Source organism: Mytilus californianus, unplaced genomic scaffold, assembly GCF_021869535.1.
Source record: "Mytilus californianus isolate M0D057914Y unplaced genomic scaffold, xbMytCali1.0.p SCAF_1, whole genome shotgun sequence".
NCBI lineage: Eukaryota > Metazoa > Mollusca > Bivalvia > Mytilida > Mytilidae > Mytilus > Mytilus californianus.
Window position 1 is genome coordinate 42,480,492 of NW_026262581.1, and position 18,440 is coordinate 42,498,931.

Below are 18,440 nucleotides of genomic sequence, written 5' to 3' on the forward strand. Positions count from 1 at the left end.
AAATAAAGTTACAAATGCCAAAGTATCAATTACTCCACTCTTCAAAATCATTTATCTTTGATATAAGACAAGTCTGATCCTTACTCTTGCTGTATATTTTTACATTGGACGAATAATGTAGTCGGTGTAGTTTGCAAGTGTACTGTGACTTCGCGTTGATAATTTTTAAGACGGTACTGTGCCTTCACGTTTTTGTGTACTACATGACTTCGTGTTGCAGTTATAAACATATTACAACCTCAGCTATATGTTTTAATATCCTAGTAGGGTGTTTATTGGTGTCTAATTTTAACTTTACCATATTCTAACCCAACAAAATTTGTATAAAACTATTAGTCGATGCATGTATACGGTTTGTCTGTCCTAGCTTTAACATACATGTAACAGTTCAAATTCTTGTAAATTGTCATTCGCTGACAAAAAATCCATGATATCCTGAATCCCGGAAAAGGACACATGGTTGTATTTGGTTTGCATGTAAAGTATTTCCTCTTGCAAACTACTTTCCGGACTTTTGTATCAGACTGCAGACTAATTCAATGTCAACATAAGCTCTCAGACAGTCATCCAAATAATCATCCATCTGGTATTTTTAATTCATCATCATCATCATCATCATCATCATCATCATCATCATCATCATCATCATCATCATCATCATCATCATCATCATCATCATCATCATCATCATCATCATCATCATCATCATCATCATCATGCACTTGTATCATCTGGTATTTTTAATTCATCATCATCATCATCATCATCATCATCATCATCATCATCATCATCATCATCATCATCATCATCATCATCATCATGCACTTGTAAATAATTTACAATTTATATTTATGAATATCTGTTTCCCATATGTTTCAACTTTACGTTACTTAGAGTTCGATTTCATCATCTTCATCATCATCATCATCATCATCATCATCATCATCATCATCATCATCATCATCATCATCATCATCATCATCATCATCATCATCATCATCATCATCATCATCATCATCATCATCATCATCATCATCATCATCATCATCATCATCATCATCATCATCATCATCATCATCATCATCATCATCATCATCATCATCATCATCATCATCATCATCATCATCATCATCATCATCATCATCATCATCATGCACTTGTATCATCTGGTATTTTTAATTCATCATCATCATCATCATCATCATCATCATCATCATCATCATCATCATCATCATCATCATCATCATCATGCACTTGTAAATAATTTACAATTTATATTTATGAATATCTGTTTCCCATATGTTTCAACTTTACGTTACTTAGAGTTCGATTTCCATAATGACCAGCGGTTGGCGATAGTTCAATTTTTTTGCGTCTCATATCTTTATTTCCATGACGAGCTTTGGTATGCTCCATTATGTCTTTCTATTTCAATTACCCCAATCGCAGTAAAAACAACTAAATTGGTACTTTGGCACAGTGGACTCGACAAAACAAAGATTTAAAGAAATGAAGAAACTTGAAATGTTAATGATTGCCAATAGTAATAAAATACAAATTCTTCGTAAAAGTAGTAAATGTCAAATGAGAGCAACCCCATATACCATATCAAAGACAAGGACCTGCTTTCAAGGGACTAAAATTACAGAGAACAATTTGAACTTGAAGTCACAGTACATTCACGGTTGCTTTGTACAAGAAGTCACAGTACACTAGACTGAGACGAACGCGAAGTCACAGTACACTAGACTAAAATGAACGCGAAGTCACAGTACACTAAACTGAAATGAACACAAAGTCGCAGCACACTTGCAAAAAAAAGAGTATGTAAGTGAGTTTTTATTTCTAAAATTGTACAATGTATAATTAGATATACATTACGAGATGACAAGGCCACTCCCCAGATGGACATAATTCTATCTAAGACAAGTCTTATAGATGCAAAGAAGAATCACTGTGATAACAGACGGGGCAAACATATTTTCAGGATACAAACAAAACAGTAGCTACATGTTGTGTAAATCCTAATTATCATAACTTGAAACAACTTATCCTGCTCGATCGATATCCTCATACTTCAACCTCCACGTGTTGACGAATGGTTACATGTAATGCCATGCAAATGGAAGGATTGATACAATAAGAGTTATAAATTAAATTTTGTAAATGTAAAACTTTAACTATGATATTCACTTGCCTTACAATTTGGCGCAAATAAAAGATTTTTTTCGGAAGATATGGACGTAAAATCTCATGTCTTGTGTAGGGAGAGTTAACCACACCATCTTCACGTTGAAGAACCCTTACAACTCTTTCAGTGGTCCATAGGTTGCTTGTTGGCAGACAGAATGTCTGCTCCCGTCTAGTATGCCTTCTGTCATTTTCCCCATAAAATTTGAAATAATGGACGTCAGTTTTCTTGATTCTTGTCTAAAAATGCAAAATGATTTGCAATGATTGGTCCTGCTATATGTTGCTTTTGTCCGTCAGTATATTTCGCAGGTCTGAGTCTAATTTTGAAAAATAAAATATGACTTGTTTAAGATAATTCCACAATGTAGCTCTTAAGTTGTTATTTATTTTGCGGTTGAGAAAGAAACAGGGTTCATATTTAACAGAACTACAAGTTACAAGTATTTTGTTTGTAAGGAAGTTTTAAATACTTCATCTATTTAAAGATTACTATGTAATTATATTTGATAGAAAATGAACCATTGAAACTCGTCAGAATTTTTGTTTGCACTGTTGATTTTTAAATGTTATATTACCTCAAATAAATCAAATAGTTACAGCAATAACAAAAAATGATAAGTGTCCTTTTCTTGATTAAAATTTCAGTTTCACACAGGAAACTCTTTACAAAAATTGACGACTTTTTCTGTTCCCTATAATTAATTTTTCTTTTATGGAGGCGATGTTTCTTTATGCCTTTTTTACGTCATGTACTGTTTCGCCATGTCCGTGTCTGTAGAACTGTCTTAGATTTCAATGATCGTTATTGGTGTGTAACTAAAATTATCACGTCAAGGATTTCGTAATCACAGTGTACTTGTAATATTTACCTTATTCTTTCAAAGACAACCATAGTTTGTTTACACGTCTGCAGAGATCTTAGAACGCATGGGGTATCACATCTTAATTTATTCGGTGTTATTGATTATAGAGCTCGTAAATTAATATACGATCCACATACAGTCATTGTATCTTTGAAAAAACTAATTTCTTAAAATTGACCAATTAATATGAAAATAAGAAGATGTGGTATGATGGCCATTAAAGCAACTCTCCAACAGAGACCAAATGACGTAAAAGGTTTGCAACTGTAGGTCATCGTACGGCCTTCAACAATGAGCAAAACCCATACCACATTGCAAACTATACAAGGCACCGAAATGACAAATGAAAAACAATTCAAACGAGAAAACTAACTACCTGATGTATGTACATAAGTAATATAACGACAAATAACTCCACTATGTATTAAGATGTTTGAATAATGAATCTTTATCGGTACTAACTTGATTCTTTTAAATAATTTGATACATAACTTTACATGTATTGTTATCTAGCCTAATGTATTAACATTTACATTTTGGAATTGTTCATGATCTTATTTTCCAAGACTGCTTATGACGTGTTCAAACTAAATACGTCGGAGATGTTCGGATTGCCATTGTAGTCTGGAAGAACATAGTTTTTTATTTATTAGTTGACAGCTTTTAGCTGTATCACGGTAACACTGGTAACTGCATGCACTCCTAAATTTATTCTTTGTGTCTTTTATCATTTTGTGATATGTCTTTGTGAAAGTATCAATCTGATGAGACAAGTCCTTTCTAAGTGATTTTTAGTAGTTTACTCTCACGTTGTGTTGTTACAACACTGTCCAAGATAAGGAACAGATTGAGCGCTCACAATATAAGAATAAGGAGATGTGGTATGATTGCAAATGAAACAAGTTTTAAGTATCAACCAGACACTTAATGCCGTGGATGTCATCAAAGATAGGCCACCATATGTTAACATGCTCCACCCCGCTTCGATCTTTATTTTCCATCCAAGTCAGAAAATTCAGTGGTTTTACTTTGTTGCTGTCTCTGATATTTGCTTTTCGTCCGTTGTTGTCGTATAAATAATGTTGTTGATTATTTCATTTTGTCTTACCAGGGCCTTTCATATCATGCTATACGGTGTGGGATTTTGTTCATTGTTGAAGGCCGTAAGGTGACATGTTGTTGTTCAGAATTTTGTTCTTTGTTTATGGATAGTCGTCTCATTGGCAACGTAACCATACCACATCTAATTAATACCTTGCAATATTGATGTCCATCATTCCATGACACCTTTTCAATTATCCTTAATGATTAAAATAGCCATTTAACACGATCACCATATGATAACTGAAAAAAAATATGACATAGAAAAATAGTGAATAAATTTAAACTAATCTATTGAAGAGTTTTACCGTTTGATAGAAAGCTAAAATACCAAGTAGAGTTATTTACCGTCCCAGGTTAGGGGGATAAATTGGCGCTAGCAAAAATGTGTGACTCCGCCACATTCTGTATGTGCCTGTCCTCTAAAAATAATTAAGTAGATATACATAAGTAAAAAAAAATAAATTGATAAATTTGGCATAATTGTATGATTGTTTTGTTGGCGCAAATGAAACTTATATTTTTTTTTTAAATGAAGTGGCACAGAAGAAGCATTAGCGCAAATAAGTTGTGGTGCAAATGGATTCATTTTTGGCGCAAATAGCTATCGACCGTCCTTTGTCAGCAGCCTGGGGCTCTTTTCACAAAAAATCTTACGAGTAAAAATACTCGTAATTCATGAACATTTCAGTATAACTTACGATCAATTTTAATCGTAAGATTTTTTGTGAAAAGTGTTGCAGTAGTTTAGTGGTTTTCGTTGGTTCATGCCTGTCATATTTGTTTTACGTAAATAGTTTTGTAATACATTAGACCGTTAGCTTTCTCAATTGAGTTATTTAATATTTTTCATGTCGGGGCCATTTATAACCGACTATACGGTATTGGTTTACATCGACCTCATTTGAGATTGGATGAATATCTGTCTCATTTGCAATAATAACACATCTCCTTATTTTTATATTATTTATCGTTATATTTCCTGACCATAATTTATCGCCAGTTTGATCTGACAACGGGAGTGCTGGTACTTGTTTACGATCTTACCATAATGACACCTTGTGAACGCAACCACTCTGAGGCCATTAAACAGCACTATTTAATATTTTGCAAGAATTATTTGCCTTAATGTGATATTGATCACCACTTTGTTTCGTTTTTTCGATTCAACCATTTTATGTGACAAATGGGACTTTGATAGTTTCTTTTACTTTTATACTACTATAACATCATGCTAAGCCTATTGAATAACAGCTACAACTACTAGATTTTAAAATACACTTGTTAATGTAGCTTATGTTCTTGTTGCACAACTCTTATACTGAACGCGCAATTTTATTCCCCATATACACGAGCGTCTCCGAAAAGTTTTCTGTAGAGAAAACGCGCGTCTGGCGTAAAAAAATATAAGCCTATTATCTTTGAAGAGTTTTTACACAGGAGCTGGTGACATTTTGCTTCAGTATTTCTTGTTCATTTTGTCGACAAAAATAAGTAAACTAATGTGAATGCGCATAGTTCTTTTTCGAAGAGCGAACCTGTGGTTCTCTCCGGCTTCATCCCCCAATAAAAACTGACTTGCCACTAAATAGCACAATAGTTCTGAAAGTGTCGTTAAACAATCAAAGTTAATTGTTGAGAGTATTTTGTTGGTGGTAATTTCAACGTTCAAAGATGTAAATGTGTTACCCTCATATCTTTGTTCAAACTTGTATAATTACCACTTTGGACAACTATATCAATCTATCCATGTTATTCCGTCAAAGTAACATACATATACATTTCTGTTCTAAAGTGTCCAGATTATTTCACCCTAATCAATCTACAGTAGAAGTAACGAAATTTTAAAAAAGTAACAGATTTCAACTTTTTTTATTATAATTTTAAGGGCCAGATAATGGCTCGCATCATACTTCCTTCATTTTGCATGATCATTTATTTTGCTTTATGGTTTACCAATATTGTTTTGCATATTTGTATACGGATACATTGTACAAAAATGAAAAATGAAAATCATAAACAATAAACATGATAGACAATTCAACAATTTGCCACGCTTTCATTTCGTCCAATTTTATTAAAGAGCAAATAAACCTTTTAGCGATTTTGTAAGAACTCCCATCATCACCAAAACCCTTAGAATCCTATCATATCCTAACACAAGTCCATTCCACCATCCTCCAAATAAAAATAAAAAAAACCCAAACAAAACCGACAATATTTAAACAAACAAATAGTGAAGACATAATCTTTAAATCAGTTTAACTGAGGTCTGGAGCTGGCATGTCAATAAATGATAGTAGTCCTTTGTTAATCAATGTCGATCATTGTAATCTTGCTTAGTTTATTCTGTTACCTATTCTAACATCGGACTTCTTTTATACTGAGTTTTTCTGTGCGTATTGTTGTGTGTTTGTTTATTCGTTATTGGCTAGAGGTATAGGGGGAGGGTTGAGATCTCACAAAACATGTTTAACCCCGCCGCATTTTGCGCCTGTCTCAAGTCAGGAACTTCTGGATTTTGTTAGTCTTGTATACATGTTTTTTTTAATTTGGTTCATTTGTATGCTACGGAGTTTAGTGTGACGTCCATTTTCGCTGAACTAGTTTAGATTTTTGTTAAAGGGCTAGCTGAAGCCCGCCTCCATATTTGGTCGGGTTGTTGTCTCTTTGAATTATTCCACGTTTCCATTCTTATTTTATAAACACACAAATAAGACAAAACTAAATATTTTTCAGACTTGGAATAATTCGTTTACTGTACAGCTAAAAAACATATTCATTTTTTTCTTCTCCGTCAGTTCTACTTTGTCAATTTTGTTCCACAACGAAAAAAAATTAGATATGAACATTGACTATCTTAGAGCAATATCCTCTGTCAAGTTCATTTTTGTAAAAGTATTTCATTCTCTACTTAAATTCATAAACAACATTTTTGAGTTTCTTACCATATTATGACGTATTTTTGAACATATAACCAAAGTATAATAATAATTTCTACAGATATCTGTTAGCAGATTTGACAAATTATGAGCATTTCAACGATGAATACGTAGGACATTCTTAATCATAACAAACAATCTGTCAAAGCAAACCGATAACTGGTGTGTTTTGATGCATTTTTTTACGATCTTAAAATTTGCAATATTGTTTGCCAATTGTCTGCAAAAACAAAAACACTAATGAGCACGTTGATGTTATGGATACACGTTAAATCATTACTATGAATATTATTTCAATAAAAATATTCCAAAGTTTTGTCTTACTTCGTTTTTGATAATTCATATGTATTAATCAATGTTTTTTTTCTTTGCTGTGTTTGTAGTGTAATGTCTGTTTAATTTTCGATACTTTAACTTTTTTTTAATCAACTTTGTATAATAGATTTTGAGTTGTATTATACTTACACAAATAAATGTACCGTTGAACAACAAGTTGCGCTTGAATATATGCCTTCGGCAATTCAACATTTATATACGGCCGCATAAAAAAGTGTACAAAACACTGTGCAATTTAAACTGTTATCAATCTAGAATTTCAGAGTTGACAAATGTAAAACATTTTTTATTTTATTTGAAAAATTTGAACTGACCCCCTCAGCAGATTAATAAGGACCGTTCCCTGAAAAAATGTACCACTGAGTTGTCGTTTTGCCAATTATACCATACATGTAAATAAATCAGACATGTTCTATTGCTGTCCTTTATCTTAAAACTAGCTGAATAGCTATAAACAACACTGTATAGATCAATCACTCCGTCTCAAATTGTTTCATTTAACTTCTAATGGGTAGAGACCACTGCAGATAAGCGATTAGTCCCTGAGTATAGGGAAATATCAATCGTACTGTAGTAACCACTTTAGTAATGACATTATTTATAGGAATAAGATGTTGTTTGCCATTGAACAACCCTCCACCAGAGACAACAAATGACGTTAACGGAGGAAAAAAAACAAACAAAAACAAACAAAAAAAAAAAAAAAAAAAAAAAAAAAAAAGCAAAAAAAAACGGTAGGATTTTTAGGTCACCGTACTGCCTGCAATATTAACCAAAACTCAAATGGCACAGCAAACTATATATACCAAGTTCAAGTTCAAATAATTTATTGTCAATTAAAGACGCCCATTACAGGAAGAATTATCAAGTTAAAATTTGGTACAAATGATTACAATGATTGAAATGATTTGGTTACAATAAAATTTATGAATAAAATGAAAAGAAAAAGAAAATTACACCATTATGAATATTAATACAAATATTATATGTTTTCACATGACAAATACAGATATCCTAAAAATATAGAAAGCTGGATTAAAGCATCCTGTTTTTCCTGTGACTGTCATAAGCACATAATTACGAATACAATTGTATATATTATAATAGATTCATTGTAAGACTATAAGTTTTTAAGGACAACATCAAAAGACCGATAAGAAGGATTAAGCAAAATTCGTATTTCACATTATTAAATGTGTGGCTGCTGTTTTTTTTTTTTTTTTTTTTTTTTTGATTGAGTTTCGGCTTGCAGAAAACTTATTGTACCTGTCAATTTTTTTTTTAAGAGTTAAGAGGGGGCTGATTATCATTTATTTAACTATGTGAATTCACATTTTATAACGCATTTCAATTACAACTTGATGTAGTTGCTAACTGGGATAAAAGGGTACACTCAGGGTAGTCTCGGGAAAACTGTTCTTAGACCTCATTGCTACATTTTATACCGGCTGATAATGTCGGATCTGTCTGTTCTGGTCTTGTATTGTGTTTAGACTTTGGTGTATTTTTTTGTGACTTTGAAATTTATTCACAGTACAATACTTTAAGTACCACTTAAGTTGACGCTAGGGACCGTCTTGATCTTGTTGTAGGGTATGAATGATTCTTTCATTGTTGAAGACCATCAAGCGACTGGCAAGATGAAGAACAGAAATAAAAACCCTGTTCATTGATAATTTGTACTTTTTCTATGTAGTGTGTGCGATTTTGTCCCATGCACATTTACTCCATATCCCTTTACTTTCTATTTAAGGGCCTAAACACGGCTAAATGCAAGTTTAGCCTTCAATGTAAAAGGTCGTATGGCAATACATGATTTTTCTTTTTAAATGATTTGATTCCGGGAGATTGGTTGGCCCACTTTAATTTAACCCATGTCAGCTTTTTCAATGAGTTTTATTTACAGAAAAGAGAGCCAGTCTTGTATTTTTTAATATAAAGTTTAATTTTCCATGAAAAAAAACGACCTATTTTTCTATGTCCGGTACCATGGAATCTTCTCAAACCATTTTTTCGATCAATATCTGATGGACATGCAACATTGCCAAACCACACAACATTTCACCCGTCATCGTTTATCTTTTCCAAGTCTTAAGTCTACTTAAAGCAGAGAATGAACGTTTACAACATACACATGTTACGAGAAGAAATCAACAACAGCTTAATATTGGACAACTGAAGCGTTAGTCATAAAGATTGATTGATTGATTGATTGATTGGTGTCCGCTTAACGCCACCTTAGAACAAAAAATTGAGAGCTAATTTCAAATAGTTTTACAATTTAAAGTAGGTTTTAAAATTAGACAAAAGGTCCTTAAAAATAATAAAACTCAAGTTTAAAACAAAATTACTAAATTAAATATACAAATGAAATTCAACACTAAGACAATAGTCATAAAGAAGGGCAATAAACGAACATAAGACAAACCCGGTAACAAATAAGACACATAACGACAAACAATAGACCATCAACACTGAAAACTAAAAATAAATGAGGAACATGGATCCCGAAAAACAGGGGACGACGTAAGATGGTGAACAGAACTTGCTTCTTGCAAGACACTCGCTGTGAAAACAATTTGATATGACGACAAGCTTTTGTTTCAACTAATCATTTTTTTTTCTCGAAATTTCAACATGAGGCATTTGCCTCATTTGCCTCAATGTAGTTACGGCCCTGCTCTCTCACTTTCTAAAGATGAACATTTAAGTAGGAAGTCTTTTATTCTACCTATTGTGATGTCTTTTATAGACTTCTATCGATTTATTGTAACGAGATGCTGTACAATTTAAGCTTTTGTATGAGGTCGATATAAGGATATATCGTATTGAAAGAAGCATATTGACTGAGAACAATAACCGTGCAATATCAATTGTATCTGCTTTTTCGGTTTACACGATGAAAAGTAGTTAGGCTATACGCAATATTAATATATCTATATATACCATGCAAGATATATTGGGTAATTCCCTTTCTGGCCTTCGTAATATATATCATAGCAAGCAATTTCATCCAATGTATAGAATGGTTGATTGAAAACTTGAGAAGTCAAAACTGTTAATGTAATATAATGTTAATATATTTGAAATCGTTATTCTATGCAAACAAAACATGAATTAAGAATCTACAGCAGCTTCGTGCCACTGATAAACAAAAGATAATTTGAATTTATTTCATTCAGTTATCTTGCCTACATAAAAATGACGAGTTTAAACACATTTTTTGTTCACAATTGTCGGACCAATCTCATCATATTCCTCTTTAGTGATGCACATTTGTTGAAAAGTTGGCAAAGAAGCAAGGATAGAACCGCCAACCCATGCTGAATTCTTTATATCGGGTGGAGTTTTTACTTTTATTTTCTTAATGAGGGGTGCAAGTTTAGTAATCTCACTTTGCATTCGTTCAGTTATCCCTGAAGTACGAGATGACTCGCCACATAAGACAATATTTCCATAGAGATCTTTATGAAGATCACCAACACATTTCATAATACTATCATTTAATGTTTCATGAAGTCCTGGATAGAAGTCCATTCCAATTATGGATGATTGAAACAAGGGCTCCACACATCGAATTTGTTCACTGCCGATTTTTACAACTTTTCCATCTGGAAGTTCAAATTTCTTTTCTAAAGAGGATACTTCGGTCGAAAACATTTCCATTTTTTTTTTAAAATCGGATGCAACGTAGCATAAATTTTCTTTAATATTACGAATGATTTCTCTGTCAGCAACAGAAGAGAAAGAATAACCTCTATTATTGAGAGATTGCTGTAAGCAATCAGTTAGGTCTCGCCCAAAAATACCCGATCTCATTACGGCATGGCGAATTGCATAACCTTCAAAAGCAGGTATAGAGCAAGATATACCGTCACCAATGTCCAATGCCACACCAGTAATACACCCAGAAGAATATAATGAAAGAACTTCTTTTGCTTTAATATACATCGCAGGGAAATCAAAATCTTCGAATATCATTGCGGTCATTCTTTCTCTGAGACATTTAGGATTTATCTGAGCCTCGGTTAGTAAAATAGGATGCTCCTTCGTTGCAATACCGAGTTCGTCATGGAATGTGTGGTGCAATATTTTTTCCATAGAATTCCAGTCCGATATAAAACCATCTGTAGTTGGATGTCTAACTGTAAGGAGTCCTTGTTTTCTGCTTGCTTCACAGCCAATGTAAACAGAATTCGGATCCATTCCAGTTGCTACGCCCTACAATAAAACAAATCATGCCTTATAATAATATGGTATCAGTGAAAGTCAAATCAGTGTTATATTTAAAAGGTAACAGATATATACATTGGAATCACACATATGTTATGATGGAAAGCTTTTTAACGTCCAGCGGCATATTAAATGCATATTCAGGACGAGAATACTGTCATTTAATGTAATATGAATATTAAATATACTTTGTACTAGACCAAACTGCTAAGGCGGATTTTGAAAATACTAGTTTACAAAGTAACAGTTTGCAGGAATCAAAGTCAACCTACCCGGACACATTATTCTGAGGCGACCAGTCTTTTCTTTCACGCCTTAATGTCGTTGCATGACGGAGAAGCACTTACGGCATCCTGCCCACGAGGCAAATACGATACAACTAGGTCATCAAGTCAGATTAAAAAAAAATATTGTATGCAAATTAAGCATGTGAAATATAAAAAATGATTAAAATTGTTCATTTTTTCTAAGATATAAAAAGTAATGTTTTAGTATACGACAAAAAGAAGATCCAAGGTACAGGATACACGAAAAAAAAATTGAGCAGATAACAAGAGACAATCAAAAAACCGCTAGACGCAACAGACTCAATAATTTCAATTCTTTAACTTTAAGTTTTCTCATTTTTAGAAACTCTAATGATTACGTTTGAAATGATATGATAATGCCACTAACATTTCCGTTTCAACAACAACAATTCTTAACTCGATGCAGAAAATGCTTACATTACATTATAAATGACGTCATCTACTGGTGAATAATAAGTTAATATATATATTGTAATTTCATAATTTTGTCTTTATTGCAATGGGACTATTACTAAATTAAAATGTATTGTCTCAAATAGAATTGTTGATATCGTTTTATTTTTGCAAAGAACGAATTAAATAGAGTTAGGAATAATAAAAGTGTTTGTAGCTATTTTATCGACTATCAAAATAAGTTATTTGTACCAACCAGCATTTGTATTCATGACATTTAATAATCTTAAAAGCAGAAAATGATTAAAGATGATCAGTACAGAAATCCAGTAAAATAGTATAACAAAAAGTAAGTAGGTAATAAGTAGTCACCTTACAGAAGAAAGAAACGATTCACGGCCTGCATGCCATCATGTGATATACTGGTAATAAAATAATTATTTTATAACAGCCAGTTTTTTACTGAAATATTTTTATACTTTATATATTGGTTTATTTATTTTTCGATGCTTTCGGTAAAGATGGTATTATGAGCATCAGTAGTTGATTCGTGCGGACTTGTGAGTATAGTATTTTCTTCAAATGTGTGCTGATATAGTTCTTACGATCACAAGCGCTTTGGACATGGACCCCTTTTCCTTTACTACTTGAATGTGTTTAAATATTCTTTATTGTGTTTTCAATATATTTTCAAAAATTTAATGCGTTCTTTTTACATATATAAAGATACTTAAGCCTAAAAAAATAAGGGAAATATAATATGTCAAAATATCCATATACAAACTTTTTGGCTCGGTTCACCCACCACGGTAGGAAACACAGTTTTTGGGTTGTCTTCTCCTGCAAAACCAGCTTTACAGAACCATGTTCCGTTGTCCATAACCACAGTTGCCATACTGTCAAATTGAATTTTAAAAGGATTGGAAATAAAATAAACAAGAAACAAAGAAGTATTTACATGATTTTGTTATATACTTTCCGGTATAAATCATCCAGACGTGTCGAAAATAAACATAATATTTATACATACACATGTTTGGGATATTATTATATATATCAAACGCAATAAAACTAAGTTTACTATGAATGTTAACATGCTATAGTAATCTAAGAATAAAATTAACTTCATTTTTGAAGGTATTTTAAATTTGTGTCAAATTTTAAAATACAGTGTTTCATTTGCGCCCCTAAAGTTATACTTCATTTGAACCAAAAATTAATATCAATTTTGCGTCATATTTCAGGTAAAATGACCGACAATTAAAATTTCAATTGAAGTTTGTATCGCACCTACAAAATCTTATAAAACAAGTTGTAGCGTAGCGCCTGAGTACATACTCATGTGTCGTACATTAATGAAAGTCACTGTGGTATAAAATTGCACAATACATACATTTCGAGATGACAAGAGGGATAAACTAATTCCATCTGAAATAGGAAATTTGTCCCAATGTTTTAGGACAATACATTCCAGAGTGATTCAGTGTGTTAAATAATATAGGCTAATCTTCTAGATGCACTGTGATAATAGATTGGAGCACAATTGTTTTTTAATATATTTTTTTTATGCAAACAAAACAGCAGATACTTGTTTTGTAAATTCTTATTATCATAACTTGACGAAAGAAAAAAATAAACCAACGTTCAAGTAAGATAGTGTTAATTAATTCTAAAAGAAAATTTTTTAAACACCAAATTAAGAACTATTATGACATAGTTTGATTAACAAATGGAATCACATGGAAAATGTTTTAAAAACAAATAAACATCTCTCTATTGCATGTCTATAATCACACTTATTTTTCACGTTTCTATGATTCGTTTTTGATTGTTTATTAAGGTCACGATAAGTCAACTTCGGCAATATAACCCGAAATTTATAAGCACGCAAATTTTTCACTGAATGAAATATTTTTTTCGGTTATACATTACAGATTCGTAATAAATGTAAAAAAAAACGTCCATGAAGGACGTAATTCAGTATATTTTCTTGCATTGATTAAATAATTTCCGTAACATTATAATTTGAAGAAACTCATATAACTTTAAAGACCCCCTTAAAATGAAATTTTCAATATTTTGGTTTACAGCTAATATAAAATTAAGAAGATGTAGTATGATTGCCAATGAGACAAGTTTTCACAAGAGACCTAATGACACAGAAATTAACAACTATAGGTCACCGTACGGCATACAACAGTGAGCAAAATCCATCTTACTGAAAATAACGCAGGTGGGATTTTAAAATTTGCATTTATCATTATAAAGAAATGCACTTCACGTTAACTGAGGTATCGGGCCTAAAATTGAAATATCATCTCGATGTGCTATTTATAGTAATGACAATCTTTATTGATCTGATTCTGTCTCAATGTTTGATTATGTCAAATCGGTGGACCATGTAGAGTTTGCTTGTGTTGATGTACTGCAACATAAAAACTTAAAAATTACTGCGTATACAGACAACAAGTATTTAGCAAGCCAATGCGTAAAGATCGTGTTAAGGCTTGTATTACAACTGTCGTTATGTTCTATATACGATGACTTTGCAAATAAATAAATATGTAGGTTACAAAATTTATAGAACCTGAAAAAGCTGGTAAACTACTCATCATACTCATCCGGTTATTGTTATTTAAAAAAAATATCTGTACTTAGTTTCTTAAAATTGAACCCCGTTACTAAGGAATACATGTGTTGATAAGCAACAATTTTATTTCGGATTGTTCGTTTATGACCCCAATGTCTGCTTAGAGTTTTGACTTCATAATTCTAGGTTCATATTTAAATAAATTAGGGAATCATATGTTCCATAAAAATATTTCATTGAGAAATTGCGCTGAAGAATTGTTAAAATCTTAAGTTTTTTTTTTTGTATTTACATTTTTAAATGCTTACCCAGTTTTATCTTTCCAATAAGTGTTTGTACCTGTAATATCGAGAATGCAATTAGGGGCAAAACAATTGCTATCCGGATTTTTAGAAAAAGGCAATTAAATGATATGCAATTTTAAATTGTTCAATACTGTGTAAATAATATCAAGGCAGGATGCCCTCTTTACGATATTAGAGTTGGGAAATGACTTTTTTACAGTAGTGATCCCAGGAAATGAATCGCGTTGCCATGGATATCAGTGGATTTTTAAAATATGTTCATAATTACTTTTTTTGTTAAGAAGTTGCGATGGCAATTGTTCGGCATCCGCATTACAAAATTCGTATTCATATTTATATCAAGTTGATCGAAATTACTGCTTTCGTGTAAAAAGTAAAATAACAAAAATACCGAACTCCGAGGAAAATTCAAAACGGAAAGACCCCAATCAAATGGCAAAATCAAAAGCTCAAACACATCAAAAGAATAAGAACTTAAACTGTGCATGTACTAGTTGGTAAAAGTTCACTTTATCTCTTTTCATTTTTTTCTTGATTTTATTAACATCGCGTGAATATTTTCGTTTTGTTTCTTGGTTTCCTTTTTTTGGGGGGGGGGGGGGGGGGGGGGGGGATTGAGGCTATTATGGTCAATTTAAAAAGGGATAGAATCTTGTGAAATCTACATGCATAATTTGGTACTAAACGTGTCATTGTTATATTTCATTACTTTTTGTAAATACCTTTGTTGTAGAGAACAGTCATCCACAACATTATTTAAGGAAGAATTATCAATTTTGGAATTACCTCTTACACTCGTTTTTATATTAGAAAAAAATACCTTGACAAATCTTGATTGTTGTTAAAAGGTTGATTTTAAATCATAAAAAGGTAGACGATTTATATGTAAATTATTGGGAATTCTAGCCAGTTCCTTCAAAAATCTCGAATCTCGGGAGGAAATGTTTGTATTCTTTATGTCATAATAAAATACATCTAACTAACTTAGTTACTTGTCGGTGAGTTAGAGATCTAAGATACACATTACATTTATCGTATTTCAAAAGTTGAACCATTACAATAAAAAAGGTTAAATAAATTTTGAAAATGTTTATAGACCAAATTCATTTGTTTAATATAAAAAAGAAGATGTGGTGTCATTGCCAATGAGACAACTATTCACAAGAGACCAAATGACACAGAAATTAACAACTAAAGGTTACCAAAAGGCCTTCAACAATGAGCAAAGCCCATACCGCATAGTCTTAATGAAGTATGAAACTTCAATCACCAATAACTTTTCTACTGTACAAAAATGCATGTGTCATAAAAAGTATATAATTTAGGAAATAAAGAGATTTTCCGAGCTAAAATAAAATCTTATCTTAATTGGAAATGATATGAAGAGTGGAAAACACTTTACATGTTATTATTATACATGAAAAAAATTAAAACGTCAAAAAAATTTTCGACAACTTTCATTGGACATATGTTCTAAAACACACGGAATTTAACGTATCTTCAATTACCGAAACCACAAATTCTCCATATGAATTTGAATTTGAATCCAGTGTTTAAATCTATCTTTCCTATTTCGAAATTAAGGAAGTGTAAATATAATCTGTGTAATCTGTGTAAAGATAACTCTAGCTAATCATTATAGAAATAATATCCACAGATCATCTCTTCACATTTTGCAATAACCAATGATAAATTAATTCATCAGATATCCAATAAGTTTATATTAATTTTTGTTTTTAGTTTGAAAGTAAATCTATAAGTTTACTGCATTTTTCGCTGAGCAAGTCGTACGTACAAACGATTGATATAAAGATGAAACGCTTCAGACGCATGAAACGTATAAAGTGTTGATTTTTTATTATTCAATAAAGCACCACACATTAAATCAATGTAACAAGCGATTTATTATTGCATGATTCTTAAAGGGGTATTAGCTACGAATAAGACTCCCCCCCCAAAAAAAAATTGATTTATGTTAACTTTTTGTTTCAAACATTTATAAAAGCGAATGTAGAAATAATATTTTGCTATAAGCTGTCAGTGTGGTTTCTAAAAAAATTAATTGGAGGTCAATTGAGAGATAATCAACTTACATATAAAACAGAACACCATGCTACAAATAAGGCTATACAAACAAGGCTAGTATTGAGACTTGTCAAAGGTTTTATATAAAATCCGTAGTATTTCAAAATCTTCAAACAATGGAAAATAGCTATTTTATAATTATGAACATGTAGATGATAATTCATCTCAACACAGAAGTGCTGACAACTGGGCTGGTGATAAATAAACTCATCATAGATACCAGGATTAAAATTGTGTACGCCAGAGGCGCGTTTCGTCTAGAAAAACAGATGCTATATTTAAGTAAGATAAATTTGATAGAATGTCCAATTAAAAATCATTCATAAGTAACGAGTAATGTAAAGTCAACGACACATAACCTCTACTTAAGTTGTTATGTTATCATATTCTTAAATACAAAAAATCCTATATCTAAAAAAAAGGTATAGATTTTGATGAAATCTACGAGACTAATTTGTACCAAATGTGGCGTTGTTTTATTCCATTACTTTTTGTACATATCTTTGTAGTAGAGAACAGTCAGCCACAACATTATTTTAGACAGAATTATCAATTTTGTAATTACTTCTTACACTTTCATTTATATGTTAGAAAATGATTACCTTGATTATTGTGTGTGTTGTATGGTTGTCAATGGACTTAAATCATTAAAAGGTAGACAATTTATATGTAAATTATTAGGAAATCCAGTCAGTTCCTTCAAAAATCTCGAATTACGGGAGGAAATGTGTGCAATTTGTATAGTATAATAAGATACAACAAACTAACTTAGTAATGTGTCGGTGATTCAGAGATCTTAGATACACATTATTAAGTACATTAAGTCGTAACTCAAAAGTTGAACCTATACAATAAAACAGGTTAAATAGATTTTGAAAATGTTATAGACCAAACCCATTCGTTTGAGTCTTGACAAACAAATTGAAGTTTGAAACTTCAATCATCAATCACTTTCCTATTGTACAAAATGAATGTTTGCTAAAAAGTATCTATTTTAGGAAATAAAGAGATTATCAAAGGTATGATAAAATCTTATCTTAATTCGAAAGGACAGGAATAGTGGAAAACATTTTTTTAAGCTATTACTATAC

General features: G+C 31.6%; 1 protein-coding gene across 1 annotated transcript; it reads right to left on the reverse strand.

The window, feature by feature from the left end:
* Nucleotides 1-8,640: 8,640 nt before the first annotated feature.
* Nucleotides 8,641-17,977, reverse strand: LOC127702489 (uncharacterized). The gene is made up of 4 exons (XM_052206705.1): nucleotides 17,952-17,977; nucleotides 15,268-15,298; nucleotides 13,154-13,265; nucleotides 8,641-11,656 (listed from the first exon to the last, which is right to left on the reverse strand). The coding sequence occupies exons 3-4, from the start codon at nucleotides 13,262-13,264 to the stop codon at nucleotides 10,646-10,648; spliced, it is 1,122 nt and encodes a 373-aa protein (XP_052062665.1). The 5' UTR covers nucleotide 13,265; nucleotides 15,268-15,298; nucleotides 17,952-17,977; the 3' UTR covers nucleotides 8,641-10,645.
* Nucleotides 17,978-18,440: the final 463 nt, after the last annotated feature.